Below are 27,584 nucleotides of genomic sequence, written 5' to 3'. Positions count from 1 at the left end.
CGGACGCTGACGCCAGTCGACTCGAGTCGGGCGAGAAGGCCACTGACCTGACCCAATCGCTATGGCCCTCGAGCGTCTGCAGGCATGTGCTCCAGTCGTTGCTCATAGCTGGCCTAATCGTGATTCCTCCTGGCTCTTCGTGCCGAAAGAGTTGTCTCATCAGACTACCTTTTGGACTAAACAATAACGCAGATGCATATGTTTGAAGAGGGTAACTCTCAATTGCCCCTTTGTGATACAAAAGAAACCGATAAGCATCGTTAACAAGCGCCCTTACAGAATCTGAGTGTTCTTTTCCCTTGTCCCTAGTTAGCTTACAAACAGCCTACGCATCTAGCCTCCCTTGGACATACCTGGAATAGTGATTGCAGCTTAGTTATAGAAAGTACACCTTTTGGCATACTCCCGCAGAGACTTAGAGCTTCTAGCCAGTACAGATACTTCTCTCTCAAGAACGTATCTACAGTACCGCTACTCTGAAGACAGCCTGCGTAGGTTGCTGAGAATCTAGGGTTAGAGTCGCATAGGTGGTCGATCCAGTAGACACACGAGTAGCGTGACGCTGCTAGTGGGTCTGGCTTAGGCGCTTGTACGATCTCGACAGGAGACCCCAGAGCTTTCAAGCTGTACATATCCCTGTGCAACGTCCTAGACTGAATTGCGAGCGATTTCGAAAAGATTGCCTGATGAATATCTTCAGTTCTGTCTGGAAAGACCCCATTAAGCGCCTTTGCGAGGAGGAAGTCTTTTGCGGACTGATGCACAAAGTAGACGGTGTCATTGCGAAGGGTAAGAAACGATCCACAAAGGCCGACAATCTCTCGCACTGACTCCAAGTCGTTAGCAAGATTCTCGAGCGGCTGCACAAGGGCAATCAATTCGGGAATTGTAACAGGTCGATACAAGACTGTAGTCGAAGCTAGCACCTGCTGACAGATTTTGGCGCTGTTAGACTCGCTTATCTGGTCCAGCATCCGCTTGTACAAAGCGTCTAGCCCTGGTGGGAACAGCGTAATCTTCTCTAGGACGAGCCACTTTGGTGTCTCCTTCAGATCTTGGCACACCAACGCAACCCAGAGGAAGGTGTCGTTTGCGTTGGAAGTTAAGTGTTGGAGTACGACCTCTTCCACCTCTGGCGTGTAGCGTTTCTCTTGTGCCAGCTGACACACCTTCTGCTGGATGAAGACCTTAACCGCGGCCGCTACAGACTCGGCATTTAGCTCTAGGCTTAGCGTGGTTTTGTGCTCTGCAGCCCCAAGCTTTTCTTCAACAGCGGGCCAGTTGCGACTGGCCACGATCCACTTGACGCGAGAGGACGCAGAAGACTGCTTCGCGATAAAGCTGAGCAGCTCCGGCAGATCAGTAACGCACTCGTCTAGCGCATCGATGATCAGGTACGTCGCGCTTAAGCTCGTATCTCGCAGCACGTCGGCAAAGATCTCTGTCAAGGCGACCCAGGCATTTCTGTCTTCAAACATGGACTTGCCAGCTTGATCGTGCTTCTTGCGAATATGCCATACAAGCGACGGCTGCTGATCCATAAGCATAAACAGTAACCCTCGTAGCACAGCTGTAGCGCTGTTAATACGCGAGTCTGGTGCTTGGCAGAAGAAGTACGATAGAAGGGTAGTCTTAGGTGTTGAGTCGTGCAGTACGTCGATGATTCCGCAGAGCAGCATTGTCTTGCCCTTGCCAGGGTCACCTTTCACCCATAGCAGTTGGTTGTGCGAGTCCGTTTGCCATTGCTGGAAGGTAGTGTTGTCACGAATCCAGCAGTAAGAGTCTGCTAGCAGTCCACCCTTCATACCCTCAATGCGTTTCTTATCGTCGCACGGGTTACCTGGGCTTAAGTCTCGGAGGCAATTGTTCAGCTTAGATTTCTCCTCCTCAAGTCGTTTAAACGCACCAGCTGCCCCTTCTCCATAGCGAAGAGGCATTTCAATACCAAAGATACCAAGCAGTGAGTAAGCTTTGTCTTCTGGAATCTTTGTCTGGCGGTGCTCTATCCACGAAAATCGTTCTTTATCGCTGAACTGAGACAGAGGTACCCCTTGAAGCGCTTCTCTAGGAATCCCTGTTATTTCGTGTATTTGTTGCGTTAGGGATCCTGTATCGCCTAGTCGTGTGTGTTCCTTGGAAAAAAACTCGACACGGCTTGGGGCAAGGAGCTCCTGGAGCGTCCAGCCTCGGGTGAACCATCTGCTCTCCTTGAGCTCAGGTGTAGATGATTGCGGACTGGAAGGTTCTGATAAGAGAAAGAATCGTCGAATCATGCTGTGACACCAGCGCAATATAGGGTGGATAAGCAGGAATATCCAAACCCATGTAAACCATTCAGTTTTCAGGATCTCTGATGCCCGCAGGTTGCACTCTAAGCTGGTGTCTAAGGGTGGGCTCGAGACATCTGATAAGTAGACATAACATCGAGCTGAGTTGCGATACCAGCGAAACATAGAGTTGATAGCTAGCGAGAGCTCGGCATTGCTTTCTTTGTTAATGCAGCAGGTGTCAATCCAGAAGTATTCTAGGCCATCTCTTGAAGCTTGTTCTCCGCAGAACCGGATCTTCTGGTAGCCGCGCTTAGCCTGGCCACCGCCTTTTGCAAGGTCCGCGAAGGTCACCTCCTCCGTATCGGCTCCCCACGTGTGTGAGAGTATCGCATAAGGAGGTATCGCGTTATCGTCGAACGGAGTGATTGTGAGCTCTCCATCTTCTTCGTATTTTAGAAGACGCATCGATTGGTGTAGATATGTGGTGAGCGCATGCGGGGTAAACGAGACACGAGAGGTTTGATGTGGCAAGCTTGCCCTATTCACTCACTAGGTCAGCATATAGAATGGAAATTGGATAGCTGAACAATACCAAGGGTGAAAATACGGTCGAGATGTGCTTAATACTGCTTGACGGGCGTAAGCAGTCTTGCAAGACCTAGCATACTATCTGAGAGAAAGTTGTTGCTGCGCTGTCGAACCCAACATCAGACAGGAATGGCAGTATGAACGGAGGCGATAAGCGCAGAGCGGGAGCGGGATAGAGAGTAAAGCTGGGAGCAATGCCAGTTACTAGACTGAAGACAGCTGAGGTGATGTGTAGCAAGCTGAACGTGGCTGCGCATCTCAGCCGCGACCCCGCCGATGCGACGTGGCCCTGTCGCCTGCATGAAAGCGAACGTCTTCTCTGCTTACCAAAGCTGCGGGATTCGTTGCCACTGGACGAACGATGATTATTATGTAAGCAAGCTTTGGGCTTTGAAGTGTTGTAACGTGTGGACAGTTGATAACTTTGATGATGTCCTGCCCGCGCATGGTCCGTGCTGTGTCGGTCAGACAATGGAAAGTGCGTCGTCCCATCACCCCGTCAATCGGGCTTTCACCTCCCGGCCACTGCCTCGCATGGCCTTATTCACAAGATCATTAATTTATTCCCCCACTTCCTTGTGCTTTGCACACGACTTTCCTGGGACTTTGATTCGCTCGCCTTGTCCTATCGGAAAGTGATTTAGGCACTGCACGTTGCCGCTCTCTGACTCCGTCCGCGGCCAAAGCACCGTCTTCGCCCACGTTGACCCATGACGGCGATATCGATACAGACTGTATCGCGTAATTGTGATGCCCACAGTAGTCAAGTTGAAAGGAGCCTGCTCCTTGACTGCGCTGAGCGTCTGCCAGCAGCAACGGAGAGGCAAAAGGATGACAAACGAAGTCTTTGGATGAAGATTGCAATACTGTAAGCATAGTCAAAAGCGCCGTTCTAATAAATTCGCACCACTGGGGCCCTTCACGGGACTGAAGTGTCTGTTAGCGCCACCACCTCGTTCACCCGCACAACTTTGGAAGAGCTCGCTCGGCGAAGGATATCCGGGCGGCACTCGCGAGCTTCTGTATGCGCCTCTGTACACACTGCCTGCTAGCCTCACCAAGCGTCTGAGTATCATCTTTGATCATGTCATGCAACATTGTGAGTGCTTCGGCTGCCACTAGTGTCACGGGTGGAACAGGTGTGTGCACCATCTCAGCTAACAGACAGGGTCCAGCCGAGACTTTGACTCTTGGAATGACAAGTTTAGCTGGGGGCTTCGGAATGCCTTTCGGCACTCTTTTTGGGTTGAAGAGAAACAAGCCAGTCGCTGCCCATCTGGCTCGGATGTTGCTCTTGGTTATAGCCCTATCTCTTGCAGAGCCGCACAGGTAGGGGAAATGCTCTTTGCCAACCGTGTCTACGCCTCCACGGTTCAGCCTCTCAACCTAGTCACGATAGGCCGTTTTTAAAGGCGCGAAGGGCCCGACGTCGCATGGCTGGAGCTTTGTGGGAGGTATAAGAGGGGAGACAGCACAAGACAATGTTGTTTGACAGGCAAAACTCTAGGATCTCAAGAGTTTCATGCGTCCCAAAGCCATCGACCACAAGAACGCGTGGCTTCCCTTTGGCACGCCCTCTAGTCTGCGGGTTGAATACACGTGTGAGCCACTCCAGGCTGATGTTGGTGTCGTTGTAGCCATTCTTAGAGTGCGCGTAGTGCTATCCTGGCGTCTTGTGTGTCGTCGAGTTGCTTTAGTGAGTTGAAGCAGGCTAGATTATCAAAGGTGGCAGGGCCCTACCATCAGCACTTATGCATTCAATCGCTGTCACTATAGTGTGCTTCACACCAGCACGTCTGTTGTTCTGTTGGTCGTCTTTACCTACCATGACTTTGACTGAGCCAAGCATGCTTAGAATGACTCCTGTCTTGTCTATGTTATACACGTTTTCTAGCACGACGCTAGGGTCCTGCAGTACCTGTCCAATCACGTTGAACCACTCTACGACCTTCTCGTGTATGTTGCTCCTTTGGCGCTTCCAGTCAATCGATCGACCTCTCTTGGCCTGGAGCTGGGGGTGCTGTTTCTCCAAAGTCCTTAGCTAGTTCTTGCCTGGGGGCTTCGTCGATCGGTTCCTAGACGTCCGTTGACGGGCTATACTGAAGGCCAGCGAGCGTATGAACTTGATTCGCACGGGTTGCCCAAGAGTAGACTTGAGCTGTAGGGACCTCACGAGGGAGATCTCCTCCTCGCGACTCAGGTACTGCTGGCTCTCGGCCTGCTCCTCGCGCGAGCGTCGTCCGTGATCACGATGAATGACCGTGGAGAGGGGAGCACTGCCATATTCTGACCGGTTAGCACATGTATCAGCTACGCCTGGCGGCAGAGCCTGCGCCAGCGCTCGGCTGGCTATGTCCGTCACAGTAACTGTTGTGGTGTAGGGGGAACGATCAATAGGCCAGCAACGGCCTCGTATGCTCACCTTCTAAGAATAGCGCGCAAGCGACTGTGACTGTGCACGCACCAGGAGAAGCTTCTAGAAGCGTGCGCCACAGCTCGACTATCTTTGGCATAGCGCAGGTGTACATTACAGCATCTTCTAAAACATAGACACTATTCTCTAGATGCGCCGAGATAACAATTTCGGCAGATACCTAACAGGGGTGCAGCAGGGGTATACAACTGTTGTCGGTTCAGACCCTGTGAACAAAATGACTAGCAGCAGGGGTACACAGCTGTTGTCGGTTCAGACGCCGTGAACAAGATGACTAACAGCACGCCTAAATCTGCTGTATTTTTTGTGCGGCGGACTGAAAATAGGAGAAGTCCTACCTATAGAACATTTCTGTACTGCCTGCAGCTCTGTAAATCTGCGGCGTTGAGGTGCCAAGTGCTTGAACCAGAAATCTGAGTGGGTGCGGGGGGTTGTTCGAACCGTAGGCATGGACTTTACCATCAGCCAGCCATCCACCCCGTCTACGTCGTCTTAGGCTTCACGTTGAAAAAAGCACTCATCTTCCTCATCCCACTCGTATCCACCTTTCTCAACTTCTTCACCCCCAGACTCTCCCCTTTCTTCCTAGCCGCCTCTTCTTCCTTCCTCCGCTTCTTCTCCTCCCGCTCCGCCACCAGTTCCTCGTCCATCTCCACCGCGCGCTTGCGGCTCGTGTTGTCGCTTATACTGCGCTGGGCGAGTGCTGTTGCGCGGAGGGCTGCTAGGGTGGAGAGGTGGGCTGTGAGGGGGTGGAAGAGGGGGAGAGTGCTGAGTAAGGTTGTAATTGGGGAGGTGAGCGAGGGGGGGAGGTAGGATGTGGTTAGGTATGTGAGGGCTGTGCGGAGGCGGAGGAGGTGCGTTATTGGCGCGTTCAGCCCGGGGTCCTGCGCGGCGGCGTCGTCGACTGTGCTGTCTTCGCTTTCGCCCGAGCGCTGGATGCTGAGCACGGGCGCGTCGAGCGCGGATTTGATCAGCTTTTCTTCCATGCTCGCTGGTAGCCCGTGGCGCACCATGCGTTCTGCTTTCTGCATCAACACGGCCTGCAGCCTGGCGTGCGATAGCCGGTACATTGTCTCGTCGCCGGCGTCGACGGTGTCGCAGACTGTGCGCATTTTCTCCTGCAGCGTCGTCTTGAGGGCGGGGTGGTGGCCGAGCAGCGTGCTCCAGTGCCGCGAGACAGCCCCCAGTTTGTCTGTGTAGTCGTCGAGCGCGAGGAAGTGCTGGGTCTCTGCTCTTGCGGATTGCGGCGCGAGGGCAGGCAGGATCAGGAAGAGCAGGTCGATTGGGGTTGCGAGGAAGAGGCTGGCGTCTTTGGTGGTGAAGCCGCTCCCCAGCCCGGTCTCTGGGTCTTCGTTCGTGGCATGGGCCTGTGGGCTCTCTGACGGCTCGTTGTGCGCGACGGGTGTTGCGTCGTCACGCGTCATCAGCCAGCTGCGACATGCCTTCTTCGGCGCCGCGATGCGTGTGAACTCGTAGAAGCCTGTCGACGGGCAGAAGAAGTAGCGTGAGGGCGTGCTGGTGGCGGGATTGTCGAGCGTGACTATCCGGGCATCTTTCGATGTGTGTTTGGGCAGGATGAACAGCTTCGGCGGGTTCCGTGTGGCTTCTGGGAGCCGTGTTGCTACGGACGGCGCTGGCTCTGGTGTGGGTTCCTTGGGCGCGGGTTTTGCGCGTGTTGCCCTTGCCATGGTGGGGTGTGTGTTTGTGTGTGTTTGTGTGTGTTTGTGTGTGTGTGTGTGTGTGTGTGTGTGTGTGTATTTGTTTGTGTGTATTTATTTGTGAGTGTATTTGTTTATGTGTGTATTTGTGTGTGTGTATTTTTGTGTGTGTGTATTCTTGTGTGTGTGCGTGTGTGTGTGTGTGTTCTTCTTCTATGTTCTAAACACAGCCGCTTTCGTAGAATATCCCGTGGAGTACTTCGTATGCGGCGCGGTGCCCGGCCGAGCGTAAGTGGTACGCGAGCGCGACGCGCACACGCGATCCCTGCAGTCTCATCTGCGTGTGTTCCTGGGCCGCAACCTTATTTGCACGGCCAACAACAACAGCGAGTCAAGACGCCAAAACAGGCCTGACGCGCGCCCCAAGCCACCCCCAAGCGTTCGCACACGGCGTCCCCGCTGCTCTCCGTCGGGCGCAGGAAATGGGTGCGCGCGATCAAACCCTCGTACACACACACAAGCGACCACAATGGTGCGGGAGAGCCCCAGGGCCAAGGGCGCGTCCTCCAGTCCCCCGCATGCAGAGCCTCAGCTGACCGCCGCAGCTTCCAGCAATCCCCCCAACTGGCCGCCCAAGTCCCCCCACGAGGCCCTGCTGAGCTCGCCGTCCGGCCGCAAGCGCTACGAACAGCGCCGCGCCCGCAAGTCTGCGTCGCCCTCGCCCGCAAAGCGCCGCCCGCTGTCGCTGCAGCACCAAGTCCCGCATGGCGACGGCGACACGACCGAGGACGAGGACGAGGAGACGCTGCAGCTGAAGCTGCAGGCTATCGAGGCCCGCCTGAAGCTCAAGCAGCTGCAGAAGGCACGCCGCGCCGACCCCGAAACCCGCGCCATCCCCTCGCGGCCAGGCACCGCAGCCGGCCTGCGCAGAGCTGACCTGCCGCAACCCGGCAGCGGCGTGCAGGTGCCTGTGTCGCCCACTCGCGCTCGGCGCAATGCAGACGAGCCGCGCAGTCCTGCACGCGTTCTGCTGGGCATCGACAAGGGCCTCCGGGCGTCTGAAGTCAGCCTCAAGCGCCCCGGCCCGCCCCGAACGAACGGCCTCGTGCGCTCCAACACCACTGGCTCGCTGGGCACGCCCCGGATCAAGTCGTTCAGCGAGCGCATCGCCGAGAGCAGGAGCAAGGAGAAGCAGCGCGAGGCGAACGAGCACGCGCACGAGGAGCGAAGAGCCCGCGGATTCGGCCACGCCAACGTCGCGGGCCTCAAGCGCGAACGGCCCCCGTCGTCACGAGGCTCCTCGTTCACCTCGGACGCTGGCGCTCGCAGCTCCTCGACCGACACGCCGCAGATTCGCAGCTCCTTCACAGGCATGCCACCGCCCGGAGTCAAAGCGCACAGCAGGACACCCAGTCGCCTGCTCAGCTCTCAGGAACCCCAGCCCACACCACGGCGAGAATCTGTTCCTGATGCGCGGCTGCCGTTGTCTGCGTCGAGACCGGCGTCGATTGACTTCCAGCCGAAAGCTACGTCTGCCAGCTTCTCGAAATACGAACCGCCGCCGTCGTCAAGAGGAGTTCAAGCTGCGACACCCTCTGCCAGCTTCTCCAAGTACGAAGAGATGGCGCAGCGCAACGACAGCTTCGACGGGCCCAGTTTTGAGTCTCTGTCCGGCCTGCACTTGAAGTCACGGGAGATGCAACACAGTGTCGTCACGCGCACCCTAGAAGGCAAGACCGTCTTCACAATACCGCAGCTTCTCAAGACCGTCAAAGCGCCCGACTATGACCCGCCCGACTGGGAGAACGACTATGTCGTCATGGGCGTGATATGTTCAAAGTCTACGCCACGCGACACTCAGAACTCGGCGAGAGAGAATTCACGCGGCACCCAGGAGCGCAAAGAGCACGGCAAGTTCATGGTCATACGGCTGACGGACATGAAATGGGAGCTCGACCTGTTCCTGTTCGACAGCGGCTATGAACATTTCTGGAAGCTACCAATCGGCACCCTAGTCGCTATCCTGAATCCAGATATCATGCCACCAAAAGATCGCAACAGCGCCAAGTTTTCACTCAAACTCACAAACTCTGACGATACCGTGCTCGAGATTGGCGTCGCGAGAGATCTGGACTTTTGTCACGCAAAGAAGCAAGACGGCAAGGAGTGCGGGCAATGGGTCGACGGCCGAAAGACTGAGTTCTGCGACTTCCATCTCTCCTTGCAGGTCGAGAAGAGCAAGAGAGGTCGCATGGAGATCAACGGCATGGTTGGCACCGGCGGTGGAGGTGGCATGTTTGGACGCAAAGCCCCAAACGGTTTCAAAGGCGACCAGCTGCGCAAAGAAGGCAAATTCCACGACAGCTATCTGCACGAGACCATGTTCATCGCACCGAGGCCCGGAGGTGCCGCGCGCATGCTCGACAGAGACGAGCACGGCTTCGAGCGCGGTGGCAGTCGGGAGGAGCGGCACCGCAGACAACTTGCCGCGAAGGAGAAGGAGCGAGACCTGGCCAAGAAGCTGGGCGAGATGGGCGAAGGCACCACAGGAGGCGACTACCTCAGGAGGAAAGCCAACCCCTCCGCCAATCTCTCTACTACAACATCGCAAGAGCTGGCCAACGCAAGGCAGGACAAGGCTGCCGAGATCGACTTCCGCGGACTCCTCAACCGAAAGGCAGCCGACGTCTCGTTGAACCGAAAAGCGAGCGGCTCCCTCATACCGTCAAAACGAAAACACTCCAACGCAAGCAAGGCGACTGCCAACAGCGCCAGCGAACCTGTCGGATGGGGCGGTGCACACAAGCGCAGTCTCCTCCTGTCACCGCAGAAAGCTCGACCGCTCTCGCCAACAAAGTTCCGCCCTGATTCTGCCATGCGCGGGACTAGAGCCGGCAGTCCGGCAAAGAAGAAAGCCCGTCTACTGCTCCCAGAGAAGGGCATACGTGAGCCTGGCCGAGAAAGTCTCGGAGGCCTTGACATCGGTCTCCTTGCGGCCATGGACGTGGACGATGACGATGACGATTTGGAGGTTGTGTAATTCTCATGATATCCTCCACCAGTTTCAGGGGTTCTTGCGTACGATTTCAACACGCAGACTATGGCGTTCAAAATGCGGCCCGCTGATTGGCGGCGCTAAGCGAGGGGTGGGCGAATTTGCGCTTTGGGCTTGGACGCCCGGACATATACCACAGTAACGAGTTTCCTAGTGTACAACAGTATCCATAGACCTGCCAGTGGTCTTCTCTTTGAATCAAGAATCTTATTGCTTTCCAAGTCGCCGCTACAGCTGCAGGCTCGTTGATGGGTTCACGTTGAATCACCTCGGTCAGAAAGAGCAGGGACGTCACCCATAGGGACCAATGACCTTGGCCATGGCATCAGCACCGGAGACACCGATCCACGCGCTGATCAACTACGAAGATCCCTACGTGCAACCCCTCATTCTGTCTGCGCTCGAAAAGCGCCTCCCCGCATCATCCTACAAACTCATCAGCTCCCTCACGGACCTCCCTTCACCGTCGACTCCATGCCTCCAATTCGTGCAGTACGAGTCAATCGACTGGGACCATCTCATGTCTAGCCCCAAAGCCCTGGCCAATGCATACGTGATCCGCAAAGCTCTGATCCGGAAACACTACCTCAGCACCACCATCGCAAACTGGATCACAAAGTACCCCGACAGCGCGCTGAAGCGGGGCGCAAAGCCGAGCGTCGAGTTTGAAGTCGACTACGCCGAGTTCCTGGACGACGCGCTCGTCGAGGCATGGGAGTTGAAGGAGAGTTGGGCGCGCAGTGAGCGGTTTGCCGACGACGAGAGGGAGAAGCGCGAGTGGTGGATTCTAAAGCCGGGGATGAGCGATCGCGGGCAGGGCATCCGACTCTTCTCGTCCGAAGAAGAACTAACAGCCATCTTCGAAGAATGGGACCCGGAGAGCGACGACGACGACGACGATGAGCAAGACGCACGCAGCGATGCCGACGACGCAGAAAAGGATGAAGGTATCATCACAAGCCAACTCCGCCACTTCGTCGCACAGCCCTACATCCACCCGCCCCTCCTCCTTGCACCGCCCGGCGCACCCTCCCAGCCCAGGAAATTCCACATCAGGACCTACGTCCTCGCCACCGGCGCCCTACAAGTCAGCATCTACAAGCCCATGCTCGCGCTCTTCGCAGCACGCCCCTACTCCCCCCCTTGGGAGACCGACTTCGCATCATCTGCAGACCAGCGCGACGCCGCCATGCGCGCACACCTCACAAATACCTGTCTGCAAGCCAGCGGCGACCGCGACGGCTCCGTGGGCCTATTCTGGGACCTCCCCGACTCCGCCGCCGCCCCGCGCGGTTGGAAAGACGACGTCTTCGCGCAGATCCAGAGCATCACGGCTGCGACCTTTGAAGCGGCTGCGCGCGGCATGGGCGTGCATTTCCAGCCCCTACCCAATGCGTTTGAGATCTTTGGGCTGGATTTTATGGTTGGGATTGAGGACGATAGCGCGCTAAATACGTATTTGCTCGAAGTCAATGCATTTCCTGATTTTCGGCAGACGGGGGGTGAGTTGAGCGGGGTGATTGCAGGGTTGTTTGAGGGCGTTGTTGAGGAGGCAGTGTTGCCGTTTTTTGGTGTTGAGGGAAGGGGTGAGAAGAGCGGGGACATGGTTAGGGTGCTGGACATTGATCTTGGGAGAAGGTAGAAGATGGTGAGCGGTGAATGAGGGCGGAGTGTTGGAGACAAACGATAACCGCTTCGACTGATTACCGCTCAACTCAAACCAATCCCTCTCCTTCCCTTCCCGTTCACATACCCGTCCATCTCACCGAACTCTTTTATCCAATGTAAAATCAAGAGAGGTCCGAAAACGCCGCACGAGCCGATTGCTTGCCTGCATCGAATTCCATCGGCAGTGGCAACTGGTACAAGTAGCTAAGTCTACCGCAATGCAAAGGGCAGCATAAGTCAGTGGTATGACCTAGCGAGCTGCAAAGTCAGCGACATCAGGATACATCAGTACGCGCTATGCAATGGAGCAAAGCACGTCCCATCCCTTGCCGCGAAAGTACCCGCACGATCGAGAATAAGTGTTGGGCAACTGGTACAGACGAATAGACCCCATCGAGCCGCGCCACTTCAAGTCACGATCACGAAAGGCGGCTCGCGGTGGACTGTCAAGGCAGCAAGACTAGCACGGAATATCTCGTAGCTATCAGACCCGCGGGGCTTCAGTTCACCTCGCGATGGCGTGTTTGGACACACCCACGTCTGCCTTAGCTATGCTTCGCGCGAGCCTTGAAATCGACGTTCTCTGCACCATGACCCAGCATATCCGAGGTGAAAGACTGGCAACCCACCACTACCGCCGCGCACAACGCTAGCGCGGCTCAACAGAACGTACTGCACGATATAATGCTACCCGGAACTTGAAGATCTCGGAACCTCCAGGCTTGTCCCGATCCGTGGCACAGACCGTGTCTGGCGGACTCTCGAACAAAGCCAATGCAAGAAGACGCTCGCGAAGATGATCAATGCCGCAATCTTCACGAGCAACGATGCGCACGTCCTGATCGACGCCACGTTCGCTGGATCGTACGCCCGGGCAGCTGTGACTGCGACGACGGCCTCCAGATAAGTAGAGGCTGAGCGGAAGTGCATTGAGATAAAGCAAGCCCTGAATGACCTGTTCGACATGCCAAACGTCTTCATCAACAATGTTGCTGCTCGGAGCTTCGGGACCGCGATTCAGTGTGGGGGAGAAATATACAGATGCGTTATAGCTGAACGGGAGGAGGCGGGTGAGAAAGGATATACGCAAAAGGTTCAAATCATCAGGGAGGTCTTCGAGAAGGCTAAGGAGCTGAGTCGCGAGCGGATCATCCAGCTGAGCAAGATCCCAGAGCAGTTGGCACAGGTGTGAAGCGCAGGACAGCTGCTGATGCTTTCGGCAGCCTGTCCTACGGCCAAAGTAGGGTATTCGGTTGTTGGCTTGAGCACTAAGTGTTCCTTCGCTGAGACGGCAAAGGGAAAGGGCACATGTGCTGGCAGCGAACGTCTCGTTCCATTGACTTCACAAAACGTGCTCGTGAAGCAATTTCTCGTATCCAGTGTCGGTCCTCTTGCTTTTTGTCGGTGGTTTGCTTCTAAGCAGCTGCGATCAGTAACAGTCGTGTGGAAGAGTAGTGCCACCTCCGAAAAGTCACTGATATCCTCAGAGACAGATTGTGGCGATCCTGAACCTGAGACTAAGCGACGGTAGATAACGCGAGAGACGCTGTTCATGTCTCCACCCAGCTCATCAGAAAACGTCTTCCGATAGCAGAGAGCACCGAGCGCGCCACTAGCTGTGCCAACTCACACCTACGACCACCGCCGCCCTACTTTATAGTGGCACCTGGGCTACTAATGGTGCCCTTGAGTTTCCCAGCTTCTTGTTCGACTATGCAGATATAATCGTCCACAGCCCGCGTGTTCGAGCGTTACACCCATCGCCGCACATGCCGCTACACAACTACGAAATGCCTGCTCAGACCAGGATGGCTCGCGACTCTACCATACAGCTATGTCGATACCTTGGATATCATCGCGTTGGCTGTCTGGTGGACTTTGATCGATTGAACTTGCGCTTCTTGACGGGGAGGCGACATGGGTCAACCTCGATTTTATCGGAAGACGAGCTACGATACGTGTCCGTATCACACAATGTAAAGATCGTCTCGATGGACGCTTTCGAGCCCACGAGGAGCGAGATGCAGCTTAGGATCCTGCACCCTGGCGATTTCTTCTATCCTGTTCGTGAGGAAGAAGAGCTTAAGAGCAAGTTTCGTCCGTCCAGAGAACTTCAGGACAAGCGCTTGCAACAGCCCTTGGAGCAGTGCTCGAGAGCGGAGTAGAACTCGTGGTTTGTAGCTACTCGCGTCCAGGAGGGTGGTGTAGCTTGTCGCATGTCAAAGATCATTGACGGTTGCTGTCAGCGGGTTGCGCTGAGCACGCTAGAAGACTAGCGCGTTGCATCTGCGGGAAAGGGATGGGCTGGGAGCCTTGAAACTTGCCCTCACTCAACACAACGACAATTTGATTTCAAGATATATCAGTTCTCGAAACACTCAATTACCAGCTGCGCGCCCGTTCCGCTGGCATGCCAGAATGTGCCTAATGCAGGCCATGTGCGCTCACGAAGCGCAAGAGTGGACGACCGCAGCCGACGACACCTTGCCAAGGACATACACGGCAGAGGACTAATCGACATCACAACACGAAACCCGCCTTCCGAAAGCACCTCCGGATGTAGCTATCCTGACTCAAGCGCCCGTCCCCAAGAGTTCTGGCCGCTCCTGTCAGCTGTTGCGGCGCGCGCGCCGTCCGCCATGTTCCATCCATAGGGCTTGGCTCGGCCCTCTTCGAGGAAAGCGCGCACGATCACAAGATTTGTAGAAACTTGGACCTTGGGTCTTGTTTCATGATCACCAGGCGAAGCGGTGCACAGGTGGTGGAAATTGGTGGCGTCTGGGGAAGTTTGACACCATCTCGGCTTAGATTGCTCCGGAAGTATGCCCAGATTCCATCATTATTCGCGTGTCGACATTACAGGACGTTGCTGCATGGCTCATCAGAAACTGTGCACCTGAGGTAAACGAAGGCGGGAGCGGAACTATTCCTGGAAACGTTCTACCCCGGGCATGCCGGCAGCTGTCGGCTTCCAATACCCCGGATTTCCTGCCAAGTCAATCAACTTCACGAAGCTACTGCGCACATGCAGCTAAACTAGGAGTAACGTGGCACTTCGAAATGGCAGTTCCCCGCAGGTAATATACTTCAAGCAATTGCTAGGTGGCACACTGATCGTCACCAAGATATATTTCGCGGAAGATTTACGGAGTCGTCCAAGCTTTCCCTTCGTCCATATGAGATGAACAAGGAGGAGCTTCGTTGATAAAAGGCGGGAGTTGGCCCTGTGGATGGCTCCCAAAGCGCTCGGAGCACCTCAAGTCTACGCATCTCGACAAAATTATCGACACAATGTTGGGCTCATCATCCATTGTTTCGTTGCTTGCGCTGGCGTCCACCGCCTTTGCTGCGCCCAGCGGCAGCATTGAGAAGCGTGCGCCAACTGTGTACCTCGCTGGAGACTCAACGATGGCAACAGCCAATGGTGCCGCTGGTACTCTTCAGGGTAAGCTTTCCACGGCAGCAAGACCCAAACATCGTTTAACAAAGGACAGGCTGGGGAACTTACCTCCCATACTCACTGACTACAACTGTCGTCAACAAGGCTATTGGTGGCCGTAGCTCTCGCTCCTACACCGTTGAAGGCCGCTTCACCGACATCATCAACACCGTCAAGGCCAACGACATTGTCATCATAGAGTTCGGCCACAACGACGGCGGATCCCTGACTCCCACCGACAACGGTCGCTCTGTTTGCCCAGGCAAGGGCACCGAGACTTGTCAGTCAACTTACAACGGTGCGGCCACGACCGTGTACACATACCCCTTCTACCTCATCCAGGCCGGCAAGGCCATCATCGCAAAGGGTGCCAAGGTCATCATCAGCAGCCCGACCCCCAACAACCCCTGGGAGTCTGGCACTTTCACTTACAGCGCTAGCCGCTTTGTCGACTACAGCAAGAGTGTCGCTGCGACTCTTGGCTCGAGCGCATCTTACGTTGACCACGGTGCTTACGCTGCCGCCGCCTGGCAGTCGTTGGGCAAGGCAACGACCGATGCGTACTTCGTTTCTGGCGACCACACCCACACTCTTCCCATTGGCGCTGATGTTGTTGCCAAGTCGTTCGTCAAGGGTCTGCAGTGCGCTGGAGGTAGTTTCCTCAATGGATATGTTAAGAACAGCACTGCAAGCATTACTGGCAGCTGCATTTAGATTGCGGGTAGTAGTTGATAGCCGAACAAACATGCCTCAGGCAGCCCGTTTCGAGAGTTCTGAACCTGGTGCAGCCTATTAAGGAGTGCAAGACTTGTCTCGACAGATTAAATGCCCCGCGATTCGACGTTGTCCATCCATACCGGCCTCTTCGTTGAAAGGAATAGCGGAGATAGGGCCGACAGTCCAGGGCCTCTTCTGGCTCCCCTCAGAAGGGCCTGGCATCTATGGCGCATAGTCAGAGGTGAAATGGACCAGCATTGTATCGTGCTGCACGAGAATCATGGTATATATGCTTCGCCTGATATTTGTCCACTTCGTTGATATTCACGGGTCCCTTCATTCGCATCAGCCATGGTGAAGTCGGCGTATCCCACCCAGAAGCAATGAGGCCAGATTATGTTGAACCCGCTGCCTAAGGTCGAGAGTTGTTCAAGCTCTTGAGATGAGAAGCGGTACTTATGGGGTAGACTGAGTATGATAGTATCATATCCCTACCGGACACACGGGACCAGACGCCCATGTCCGCTACAGATCCAAAAGAGCAAGTACGAAGGACGAAAATTCTCGCCGCCGGTTTCGCACCTTTCCATATCATCAAGTCTGAGCCCTATCGGCTGCATCTGTCTTCCAAAAGAGCTTCTCCTTAGAATTCCGTCATCCGGCAAACCTGTCTATCTCGACAAGTGGTTCAACTACATGGCCTTTGAAGTGATCGGCCAAGTCGTTTTCTCACAACGCTTCGACTTCCTGGAGGCAGGCGAAGACCTCGGTGGCTCGACCGCGAATTTGCGGCTTCTTGTGCCCTACGTTACTTTGGCTGGCTTCTTCCGTATATTACATCGACTTACTGTTGGCAACCCGCTGTTTACAGACTGGAACCTCATGCCCACTCAGCACATCCTTGACACGACACTGAGAGCTCTCGAGGCTTGTACGAAGAAGCCAGATGTCCAAGAGGGTATCTTGTCGCTCGGGCTAGAGCAGAATGAACGATTTTCCTGAAAACTTGTCGGAGAAGGAGTTATGTGGGTGTGTCAACATGACTGTTGGTGCTGCTTCAGACACTGTTAGCGCGAGTTTACAGTCGTTCTCCTACTGTTTGATCCGCCATCCGCAGCATCTTGAAACAGCAAAGCAGGGGATTGCGGACGCGAGCCTGACTGAAAACGTTGTCTCGTGTGCGTACTGGCGAATACCTGTACAGTCTTCGCTATTGTGTACGAGCTATGGCCATTGGCCAGTCACGTCTGTCTCGTCCGTTTTGTTCGGACAATCAATATGATGTTCCATTTTTATACACCAAAATGAGAATGCCAGGACACATGCTGGTGGTGGTCTCGGCTATATTTAACCGGAGGGACTTCACTGTCTCTCCATTTGATGTTGAACTCGATATCAACCCATTCATTCATAGAAGATGTCTCGGAGCTTCTTGGCAGGTATCATGGGTGCATAAAGCAGCAATCTCTAGTGTCCAAATCGCCAGCTGCACAGAAGAGCTGCTCCTGTCGACTTCAGAACCTCCTACACGCACATTCGTCACCGAGACGAACAGATCTCCCGACGATTGCTGTTCAGGAAGAGGTGGCTGAACTTTCAATCTCAATACAGACTACGGAGGCGAAGCTTTCTGCGGCATTACTATTTGGAGATCGACTATACGATATTCCAACGAGCTCTCGCGCTCTCGGGATTAAACAGGATCATCAGCTCGAATCCTTCCTCGTCTCTGCGGATTCAGAGGGGTCGTCTGTAACACTGAGCCCTGAGCCGTCTACATCGAGGACCATACAAGAGATGGACAGTTCCCCGTACAGTCGTACTTCAACTTCACGAACCTCGGGGCTCCGGGAATCATCACATCCAGAGGAATAATTGGCAATAACCTACTCGGATCCCACTACAGAGGTCCCAAGGGGCCTGTCACCTCTCCGCCCTCCAAACAGTGGGATACGCCTGTCAAATTCGTCATCGAGACGAAATTCTTTAGGTTTAAGCGATGAAGCACCGCGGTGCGCGTTTTGTGACTAGATATTCGTTCAACACAGTGAACTGAGGTGAGTTAGAGGTGATCCCACCAATCTGCATTTGCCAACTCCTGGCCAGGCGACACATACTCTGCAAGCATTCAAGGCGCTGGCGCTGCCAAATCTCAGGTTGCGACCGAGAGCCTTTCGGTCTGAGAGCTGACCTGAAACGACATCTTGCCACGGTTCACTGCCTGAGAGACAGTGTGAAGTGTCACGCGCCAACTTGCTCGAGGATGTTCAAGCGATAGAACATGCTCCGCCTTGCCAACAAGGATCACTGAGATGGGAAAGATGGGAGAGATGATGTTGCTGGGAAGATGACAGGTGGTAGTGTGAACAAGTAGTACGAAAATGCAGAAGGTCTTATTATGGAAGATCGGGTGCCAGACAAGGAACACTACTACCACACTTCGTTATTTCGTCATGACTCTGAGCCAATAAAGTCTGTTGTGGCATCAAGTAGAGGATTTTGGTCAACTCCGGAGGAAAGTTTGCTTGCATAACGTGCGCTGCAAATATGGGCCATCGTACTCAGAGCTCTAGCGTACCGATCCTGCTTCCAGCACTTCCACCAACACCCCACGGGCCCTCTTTGACCCTCCTCTTGACCATGAACAGTACATCTTCGCGTCCACCATTCTGCTCCAGTTCCCGTCCCAGTGCCTTCAAGACGTCGAACTTGGCCATTGCTACCTGATACGCTGCATTCTCGGCATCTCCTCGCCCGCCAACAAGGTTCGAGAACGACGTAGCCGGCTTCAGTAGAGCGGGAAGCACGCCGCCGCTGATGCTGGAGTCGAGAATCAGATCTAGTCCGGTTTTAGGAAAGTTACTGAGACGAGCGTAGATAGGGTCGCCTGCAGGTACATCCGGAATGAGTTCGCTGGACCATGATGCGGTGATCAAAGCTCGGAGGAAAGCAAGAGCTGCAAGAGCGTTCTCCTTCATTGCGACAGTATTTGTGTGGCTGATGATATCTGAAAATGTGTTCGGCTTCTTGTTGATGAACAGCGCGGTGAGTAGGCGGGCGTATGCGGATTCATTTTCTATGCGCTTCGTGTCTGAATCTAGCGTCTCGACTTGCGGAAATGTGAGCTCCTCCTGCACCCTATTAGTTGTCGTGCATAGAATCAAGTCAGTCTCACGCACCTTTGGCGGTCCACGGAAGACAGTTGCTAGCGTCTTGAGCGCGTCTTGATTGGTTCTCGTGATAGGCATGTCAAGTATGATACATTCATCCCAAGCAAGGCTTGAGCCGCGGCGAGGAATGAGCGTTGACCTCGGCATAGAGGCGATGATGTCGAGGTCGCTGGCTTCACACTTTCGAATGTTGCGGTGGACATAGTCTCGTATTTTCGATAACTCTGGGCTCTTCTCAAAGTTCTCTGGGTAGTTGTGGGCGTAGTCGCTAATGTACTTGGCTGTCCGGCTGCTGAGGAAAGAATGTTCAACGCCAGGGCTATCGGTAGTGTGGAAGTCGATAAGCTGCTTGTGTGTCCCTTGCTCTTGGAGAAAGTCTAACGCAAGACTTGAACAGTAGTGTCTATGTGTTTTGTCAGCAGCGACTGGGTGGATATACGGGGTACACACGTAAGATGTGGAGTTGTCTTGACGGTAGTAATTAGCTTACTGAAGAAGCTGATAAGCGTCATGTACATGAGCATGTCTTCCTCGGTATCCACCATCTTCATTGTAGCGTAGTGGAGCAGGCCTTGATCCTCACTCAAGCCAATCTCACGTTCCACATCTGTGGCGTGAGGTACAACAAGTGTGTCCCAGTGCAATGATCCCACCCGCGGCAGCAACGACAACAGCCTTGCCTGCGCTATGGTCTTTTCGCGCTTGCTCAAATCAGGCAAGGGAGGCGATGACAACTTCTGCAAATATGTGTGATGGTAGTACAGCGAGCGGACGTCTTGGTCATTGAACAGTCGTCGCCACATTGGGCCCGTACCGTGGGTGTGGCCTGTATCCTCTCCAGTAATCGAGAGCGGTTCGTTCTTCGAGGCCTTTAGTAGTGAGAAGAGTAGATCTTCCGCTTGTGTGGCTACTCCTGTGTCCTGAGTGCAGAGCCACAAACGAACGATGGCAGCTACGACATCAGGCCGATTCGCCAGCACCTGTGTGTCAGCGCTGCTTGCGGTTGCCTTGTGCAACAACGATAGAATCAGCCCGTGGAATGGCGTAGCCTGCAAATCCAAGGCAATCTCGAAGTCCACATCTTTGATGTCTTCGAAGCGGTAGGGAGTGGCAAGCTTGGTGATGAAGTGTACGAGAGGGGAGGGATCTTGCTGGAGCTGCGGCAATAGAGCTGCAATCTGCAGGAACAGTGGTTGTGTCTCTTTCCAAGTTTGGCCCCGGTACTCGGCCGTACTCGTGAATAGCTCGCACTGCTCAATTAGTTCTGTATTGAGCTGAGTCGTCGGTTCGCTTTCTATGATTTGTAGATGCGCTGACAGGCTGGACAACACGGGCGAAGCTGTAGTCATGATGTTCTCGAGCTGAAACAGCGTTCGACCAGCTGAAGGCGAAAGCGTGCTTTACTTCGTAAGGATGCGAACTGTGGCGGGGCAAGGCTGACAGAGCTGCCCAAGCTGCAGAAGACTCTAGCTGGGCTCAGGTGACTGCGCGCCAGCACACGTATTTACGCGTTTCCTGCGCTCTCCAGGCAATTGTAGCTCAACTGAAGGCTTCCTACAATAATGATGCAGGATTCGCGGTACGAAGCGGCGTGTCGGGCGAGGCTGTGAGTTTCCAGTGTGCGAAGCTCGTACTGTAGCTCGTAGGTAACTACGAAGGTGTCTATTGGAGGCTCGGTATCGCAAAGAAACTCAGATGAACTTCGGATAGCTGAAGAGATATGCCGCGACCAATTTGTCGTCGATTACCTATTGCAAGGCGTGGTGGCCATCTTGGAGGCGGGGAGCGATCGGCTGTGGTGCCCCACTTCAGCTGTCGGCTGCAGCTGCAGCTGCATCAAATAATTTCTGACTTTGCTACACACTCAGTACTCACCACGCTCACGACTAGGACACGCTTCCATACCGTAGACTGCTACAGTATACTCACCACCATAGCGACAAAGCTTCAGCGGTCACGTGTATTGAATCATGTCAGGGCGAGGCGGTAGAGGCGGGCGTGGCGGCGGACGCGGCGGCTTTAATCCGCGGTCAGGCACAGTAACAATTGGCGGCACCGAGCTGAACTGGGATTTATCAGGCCTTGATATTCAGAAGGGGCCCGCTGAGCGCTTTCCTGTAGGCATATCCAATACATTGCGCGCACAAATATACTTGGACCCACCGCGATGCGCCTGAAGCGCTTGACCACTACTAAGATGATGACAGGAAGCTCCTCCACCTCAAGCGCCTCCACCGACCGCCGACGAAGCCAGAATAGTGCAACACTTCCTGCAGGTGCGCGATCGTATACATGAGGGTCCTTTCTACACCATCTTGAACGATGGCATGAAGAATGGCCTCAAGAGGAAAGCCAGCGAGCCTGCGCCGACCGAGGCCTCACTGTTCAACCCATTCACAGACAATCAGACGTACTCGGCGAAGTACTTGAAAGTACGGAGAAGATTGCCGAAGCTCGATGAGCGACCGTACGGTAAGTCAGGGCACGTCCGGGTTTCTGGAAACCTGTGCTCATGAAATCCTCCCAGTCACGGAACTTTTTCCCGCGGAACTACGACCCACACTTGACGGCAAAAGAGGAGACGGCAATGCGTCAACCAAGCGAAGGACCCTGGGAGTTATCAAAGTCAACGCTGTCTCCCAGATCGAGCGCATGATCAAATTTGAGGAGGGCCGGACCAATGAAGCGGAGGCTCGTGCTGAGGAAGAAGACGACGAAGATGAAGAGGAAGAAGCAGAGCAAGATGACGACAAGCCAGACGCCATCGATGAGGAGGACAACTATTCTGCTGCATCGAGCGATTCGGAAGAGTCGGACGACGACTACAATGCCGAACAATATTTCGACAACGGCGAAGACGACGACATTGACGACGCTGATCCATACGAGAACACGTATGAATAAACGGTCGAACTGGCATATATCAAGCATTCGAATTTGGCGTTCTGACAGTGGCATCGTTGGCCTTGGTCGAATCATACCCTTTTTCCAGCTACTATCTGGTTCGTTCAGGTTAGCCTTCCCAAGCGTTTCTGCTCCTCACCATGGTTGACATTTTCCCTGGTGAAGATGCGATTCGGCACCGAACAAATGTTGTACTGCAGTCTTCCAGCATTGCTCTCTTACTACTACCTGCACTGCTAATCGTATTCCAGCCTTGCAAACGCTACCCCAGAAATTAAAACTCACCATCATCGCAAACTCAATTACAAAGGAAGTGAGCTCAGAAGTTCTTATCGCCGGCAAGATACCTGGGAATCAGAATACTGAAAGAATATCGTGCAGCTCCACGAGCTGCACTTGAGAAGTCACGCTCAACATCTCGTAAAAAACCAGCCACACACCGGGAACAGCCAGCGCGAGCTCCATCCAGCATACCATACATATTTTCAGCGACGTCTAGCACAGTTCGAAACAGCGGACTATCTCGAGACAACGTCTGACTTTCCGCCAACTAATAAGTCACTGGTCTCAATGACCCATACCAACAAACTCAGCAGGCTTCGCTGCGGCAGTCTTAAGCATATCAATCGTAGATGTTCCTACAAAGCAGGTAGAGCACAACGCTACGACGACCGCTACCTTCTCTTCACTCTCCAGGAAGGAAAGTACAAATGCAACCAGCCAGGATACGTTCATTTCGTAAAAGCTAAAACCCTGGCCGAAGGAGGCTGCGCTCTTCATGCCGTCGTAGATCTGTTCAAGCCTTTCATTGACATCCTGCCACGCCACCACCTGCTTGCATGTATGGGTTTTCACCCTAGCGAGGACCGCTGGAAGCACCACCTGAACAACACACAGATCTGGTCTACGCACAAGATTGACGCACGGATGCCAAGAAGCTGCGTAATCGTCACTGGCCTGTCGTACGAGGATGAAGAGAAACAAGACAGCGAGATGGAACGCTGGCTCTTGCAGTGGCTGCAAGATCGCAATCTCGAACCTAAGCCACAGCTCGAAAACTAGCAAAAGACCGCCTTAGTTTACGATCTAATTAATCCTACCGAGCGATACAAGTTTATCTCTAGAGTCATCAAAGAGAGGGACGAAAAGAAAGGAGACCTTAGGCGCATGTACGTTGATCAAGAAGAGTGGATGGGGAAGTGCTGTCCCGAAAGCATGTATGAGACGACTGTTGGTGAGTCGAAGGCTGAGCGGAGAAAGGCTTGCAGAGAAAGGAGGCCGTTGCTGCGGCACTGTTCCAGTGCCAGTGATGAGGAGTCAATGAACGCCTGGCTAAAGGAAAAGACTTTGAAACCCGTTCGCGAGTGGAGGGCTCAGCGGGCCTTGGCGCGCAGGGAAAGGCGGCCTTTCCTTAGACACTGTGTCGTCAGCGATGCTGAGGAGTTGTTGGACTTGGAGGATGATGATCGAAAGAGAACTTGGGAGGCTAGCATGAGTGAAGAGAGCGCAGATGATGCGGACGCAATGGTGGAGGAATCCTAAGAGGATTGCAGAGGTTGCCTGTCGAAGATCTTCCCCATGTACGACCCTGGATCAAGGCGCATCTTCTGTCGAATGAAGGACAAATGAACAGTTGGCTGCAACTAAAGCCATGTGTTCGTTTGTAGCATACAAATGAGTTGATACAGCACATTGCCAAATGTTGCAAACGCAGTGGGTCTGAGGCAGCAGCTTAATTTCAACCTCCAAATCCCACCATTTTTTCCAACATGTTCGTATTGCAAGATGCATCTTCAACGTCGAGGATACGGGCGGGGCTGAGCATGTTAGTTGGATGCCTGACGCGGTCGCATTTGCGAGCCACCACAACTTCCATCGAAGGACTGGCAGCAGCCCTCGCTTTGTTCGCCGTTTGAAAGCTTCGCAGAAAACTCGCATGACCTGACATGTCACAGATCGCAGATCTTGCATCACAGCCTTGCGCGGATCCCATAATGAGGCCCCTGCATTGTCCCGTGAACCCGTTACCGCGGGGCTTGTGAGCCGGTCGTCCTCATAAGGCAAGTCTAAGTGAACATCAGGCAAGCCAAGACGACGATATCACCACTTGTGCGAGGCTTAGACGGTTAAGCGGCTGTGCAGTTCTGTCTCTCGACCTCACTGGCGGAAGCAAGCACTCGTGATGTGAGATAATTCATTGTTAGCTGCACTCGGTCTGTGAATAACTACAGCAGGAGGCTACACTTTAGGCGGTCCAAACAGCAATTTGCAGTCCTACCCCACCGAACACCCTGGGTTGGATGAACGTGAATGTTGGAGCTCGAATTCTGTCCTATTTTATCACATAATGATCGTGGAAGAGCACAGGAAGATAGGCTCTGTGCCAACGGAGGCAAATTTGGCGATGAGGCGATTGGAATCAGAAGTTGCGCTGCAGAGTCAGCAGCAGGGTAAGCGCATTGTATGACAATGGACCGTTGCTGATTACGATGCAGGCGAACAAAGTTCGATGAGCAGCCTCGAACAGGATCCGCCCTCCACAACGTCAACGCCGCCAAACGAACGGGCAAAGTCACAAACAGGTCCTCGGACAGAGGTCAGACGCGTCAGTGGCAACTTCAACGCCCCCACATACATTGAGGTCGAACGACACAACGAAGCCAGCAGGCCACGGGGCTTGAGAGGGAGAATCAAAAGTTGGATGAAGAAATCGCCTCCTACAGTCGCTTGAACATTTCCTGTCATCAGCGCTCTCGATTTGCTTCAGTAAATACCCTTCGCTGTAGATGAACATGTCAATATTACCATAATGAGTCATACAGTTGCTTGTTCAGTCGCTTGTTTCGTCTCGTACTACCTTCGAAGGCGAGATCGCGATGCTGCAATCCTGGGCGGTGTCGGTATGATGTCACCTTTCCCTGCTTCTTTTCGGACCATGCGCGACTCCGCCAGTTCACCCCGCAAACAACCTCGCGTACAAGCAGCATTCCATTGCGACCGGTAGAGGCAATAATCAGCCCACCGTAATTTACGGCCTCGTCAGACCTTGAGTACGATGCTGCAACAGGAACAAATCATTCCCACATGCGGACAGATATTCAAAGCGCGGCACGCTCTGAACGACGGCAATGACGTCCGAAGATAACACATGTCTCAGCAGCACTTCCCGCCCCATTTGTTCAGGTACGGGCAGCCTTTTGGACGCGACGATGCCGTTTCTGCTGTGACGTGGTAATAACTCCGGCCAACGTCGCCAACCAATAAAGCCTACGTCGCAAGGAAAGAACTTCTGAAGGCCTACCAAGACTATTTTTGCACTCCCTCCGCGGTATCCTGCTTTGAAAACGTTCCACATCGAACTCGTGACCTTAGAGTGGAGCCAAAACATCATAATGGATCATTACCCTGAAGTTAACGTCGAGGTCCAAGAGCACCCTTCAAGCGACTCTCGCCACGACTCTGCATCTTCCGTCGCCAAAGCTGCAGACTTCCACTCACCTCCATCACTTGTCCAAAGCCGACAACCATCACACATCATGTCTTCGACTACAGCTCTGTCGAATCCTGCAACACAACAACGTACATCATCAAATCCTATGACATCAGATGCGACCGCGCAACAACCTGAGCAGCAGACCGAACAACAAGGACGAGATGACTTAACGCACACCGATGAAGAGACCGCCGAGAAGCTCAAGGCTGATTTCGCTCGCTATGCGGACGCACCGCCTCTGTACTCAGAGGAGCAGTACATAGACAAGACCGAGGAACAGCAGCTCAGCATGCGGACGCATGACTATGCGAAGGAGCTCAGCAGGATGATGAGCCGTCAGCTCATGGGCGGCCTGAGGACGCATGACGTGGAGGATAAATGAATTTCAAGTTCAAGAACCAGGACGAAGAGCGCGTCAACCCGTTCATTCGAGTACAGCTGGAGGTCTTCAACGGGCCCCGGACCAACAGGCTGGCCCTGCATGACGTGAGCACTTGGGCAAGAAATGGTGTTATCGTTGGGCGCAAGAATCCAGTGCGAGCTGGTGTGCGCCTTTACTGACCGAGTTGAATCGATACCAATATGAAGATGTCCACACTCTTCAAACCTTCTCTTCTTTTGTTCCTTTTCTTTGTCCTGACGCCCAATACCAACTTTTGAAGGTGTGGCCCATTTATGATCGCCGCATAAGCCGCATCAGACAAGGCGCATTCGTCAACTTGTCGACACAGCTGCTGACGCACACCACTTTCCGAACGCCTCGTCACAACACCAAATTCGCATCCATCTTCTCAGCTACTGTGCGCATTTGCATTCGCGACCTCTGTCACGACTTGTACGCCTTGCAGAACATATTACTGCACCTTTGCACCACACAAACGACGACAATCGACAAGGCATCATTACCACGTCCGTTCGCGAACCAATCGCATGGCGTCAACAAGTACGAAGATGATGGACCACATGAGCATTTGCGCGCAAGGTAAAGACCCACTAGACCATCCCTTCATGAATTACTGCGCGCTCTCGTTTTGCAATTGCGTCAACTTGTAAGTAACCTTCCGAACATAGACACGAACAGTCCAGTTGTGAAGTACAAACCGCGAAAGATCAACAGGATTCTACACCCACGAAGCTCGAAGAGCGATTTTCCTGAACATGCAGGACGCCAGGACCTGGACGCGAAAAAAGCAAGGCAGAACGCGCGCGAGACAGAAGATGCAAGCAAACAAAGCTGGGAGTCAAGGCGCAGCCAAGAGCAAAAAAGCGATACAGGTCGAAGAAGCAGCGAAGCAAGTTTGTGAGGAAGATCGTGGCTGAGTTTTCGGAGGTGGGTCGGTATTGCGGGTGCATGCTAGCGAGCGAGTCATGAGTACGACTTCAACGAATAGACGATATAGGTCGGTAATATCTAATTGGCAATGTATTGCCTGAAAGTCTGTTGTGCGTAATGTAGCGACACTGGTCACTAAAGTGATCCTCATCGCACGGAGGTCTTAGAAGCGCAGGCGCATTCAACGGTTGCCCAATTCAGCCGCCTCGCTCATGGCGAACCCTCGCTGCCCCTGCTTCTGCGACGCATCTTCACCTTCGACCTTCAACACCCCGCATCGTCGTACAAGCAGCCACGCAAGCATACGACGTAGTAGGAATCAGCGTCTAAACATAGTAGAGATAAACTAAGTAGGTATTGACGCTGTCCTGTGGTTCAGCGGTTTGGCGGCATGGCGCAGCCCGGGTCCGGGCGGCCTGAGACCGAGCACAACGTGCCGGACAGATGACGCGGACCACGTACGTGGATTGGGTCCGCAATTCATGAAACGAAACATGCGGAGGCAGGAAGCTTAAGAGCAAGGAAAGCCCGCTGAACCCTGACAGCTTCCGATCAACACGCAAAACTGAGCTCTACTGGCAAACTATCAATCACCATTGCCGCGCCGCTGGACCACTTATACGAGGTACGAACAAGGCCCACCACGCCACACTTTGAAGTATGTCAAGTGTCTAACGTTGCATGCCAGAAGTCTGTAAAACTTGCGCAATCATATCTCCGCCAGATCCGGTCTAAACAGACCGACGACATCCATAAGAATGGACTCCCCAACGTCATCTGTAGCTTCATCTCCGACTTCATCGCCAACATCGCAAGCCTTCAGTGTCTTCCCTTTCCCACCAGTGCCTGACCACA

General features: G+C 53.9%; 10 protein-coding genes across 10 annotated transcripts in view; 6 read left to right on the top strand and 4 right to left on the bottom strand.

Moving 5' to 3' along the window:
• Positions 1–2,735, bottom strand: part of M421DRAFT_53864 (HET-domain-containing protein) — a gene marked incomplete at both ends in the record, with an annotated part of 4,117 nt that extends 1,382 nt beyond the window's left edge. The window contains 2 exons of the mRNA XM_033595163.1: positions 12–298; positions 354–2,735. Coding sequence (XP_033452852.1) covers positions 12–298; positions 354–2,735 — 2,669 coding nt within the window. The remainder of the gene's footprint in view (positions 1–11; positions 299–353) is intronic.
• Positions 2,736–3,616: 881 nt separating this feature from the next.
• M421DRAFT_398980 (uncharacterized protein) lies at positions 3,617–5,591 on the bottom strand. Its single transcript, XM_033590168.1, has 5 exons — positions 5,281–5,591; positions 4,940–5,207; positions 4,630–4,894; positions 4,339–4,518; positions 3,617–4,244 (listed from the first exon to the last, which is right to left on the bottom strand). Exons 1-5 carry the CDS (start codon positions 5,384–5,386, stop codon positions 3,816–3,818), a joined length of 1,248 nt encoding a protein of 415 aa, XP_033452851.1. The 5' UTR covers positions 5,387–5,591; the 3' UTR covers positions 3,617–3,815.
• Positions 5,446–7,045, bottom strand: M421DRAFT_416226 (uncharacterized protein). Its single transcript, XM_033590984.1, has one exon. It carries the CDS (start codon positions 6,978–6,980, stop codon positions 5,775–5,777), a length of 1,206 nt encoding a protein of 401 aa, XP_033452850.1. The 5' UTR covers positions 6,981–7,045; the 3' UTR covers positions 5,446–5,774.
• A 434-nt stretch (positions 7,046–7,479) lies between these two features.
• Positions 7,480–9,990, top strand: M421DRAFT_53311 (uncharacterized protein; the record flags this gene model as incomplete). The annotated part of the gene is made up of 2 exons (XM_033595102.1): positions 7,480–8,337; positions 8,572–9,990. The coding sequence occupies 2 exons, from the start codon at positions 7,480–7,482 to the stop codon at positions 9,988–9,990; spliced, it is 2,277 nt and encodes a 758-aa protein (XP_033452849.1).
• A 334-nt stretch (positions 9,991–10,324) lies between these two features.
• Positions 10,325–11,647, top strand: M421DRAFT_54059 (tubulin-tyrosine ligase; the record flags this gene model as incomplete). Its single annotated transcript, XM_033595178.1, has 1 exon — positions 10,325–11,647. The coding sequence occupies one exon, from the start codon at positions 10,325–10,327 to the stop codon at positions 11,645–11,647; it is 1,323 nt and encodes a 440-aa protein (XP_033452848.1).
• Positions 11,648–14,964: 3,317 nt separating this feature from the next.
• M421DRAFT_97897 (carbohydrate esterase family 12 protein) lies at positions 14,965–15,826 on the top strand (the record flags this gene model as incomplete). The annotated part of the gene is made up of 2 exons (XM_033598556.1): positions 14,965–15,106; positions 15,168–15,826. The coding sequence occupies 2 exons, from the start codon at positions 14,965–14,967 to the stop codon at positions 15,824–15,826; spliced, it is 801 nt and encodes a 266-aa protein (XP_033452847.1).
• A 254-nt stretch (positions 15,827–16,080) lies between these two features.
• Positions 16,081–16,896, top strand: M421DRAFT_244925 (uncharacterized protein). The gene has a single exon (XM_033588539.1). It carries the CDS (start codon positions 16,304–16,306, stop codon positions 16,829–16,831), a length of 528 nt encoding a protein of 175 aa, XP_033452846.1. The 5' UTR covers positions 16,081–16,303; the 3' UTR covers positions 16,832–16,896.
• Positions 16,897–18,219: 1,323 nt separating this feature from the next.
• On the bottom strand, positions 18,220–20,739 carry M421DRAFT_416223 (uncharacterized protein). Its single transcript, XM_033590983.1, has 3 exons — positions 19,450–20,739; positions 19,009–19,402; positions 18,220–18,960 (listed from the first exon to the last, which is right to left on the bottom strand). The coding sequence occupies exons 1-3, from the start codon at positions 20,346–20,348 to the stop codon at positions 18,391–18,393; spliced, it is 1,863 nt and encodes a 620-aa protein (XP_033452845.1). The 5' UTR covers positions 20,349–20,739; the 3' UTR covers positions 18,220–18,390.
• Positions 20,740–20,969: 230 nt separating this feature from the next.
• On the top strand, positions 20,970–22,269 carry M421DRAFT_88978 (uncharacterized protein; the record flags this gene model as incomplete). Its single annotated transcript, XM_033597721.1, has 4 exons — positions 20,970–21,116; positions 21,207–21,471; positions 21,527–21,893; positions 22,155–22,269. The coding sequence occupies 4 exons, from the start codon at positions 20,970–20,972 to the stop codon at positions 22,267–22,269; spliced, it is 894 nt and encodes a 297-aa protein (XP_033452844.1).
• Positions 22,270–25,295: 3,026 nt separating this feature from the next.
• On the top strand, positions 25,296–25,778 carry M421DRAFT_1220 (uncharacterized protein; the record flags this gene model as incomplete). Its single annotated transcript, XM_033587306.1, has 1 exon — positions 25,296–25,778. One exon carries the CDS (start codon positions 25,296–25,298, stop codon positions 25,776–25,778), a length of 483 nt encoding a protein of 160 aa, XP_033452843.1.
• Positions 25,779–27,584: the final 1,806 nt, after the last annotated feature.

This window comes from Didymella exigua, assembly GCF_010094145.1.
Source record: "Didymella exigua CBS 183.55 unplaced genomic scaffold M421scaffold_3, whole genome shotgun sequence".
Taxonomy (NCBI): Eukaryota; Fungi; Ascomycota; class Dothideomycetes; order Pleosporales; family Didymellaceae; genus Didymella; species Didymella exigua.
Note: the sequence above shows the minus strand (reverse complement) of the source record. Positions and strands in the feature narration are given on the sequence as shown.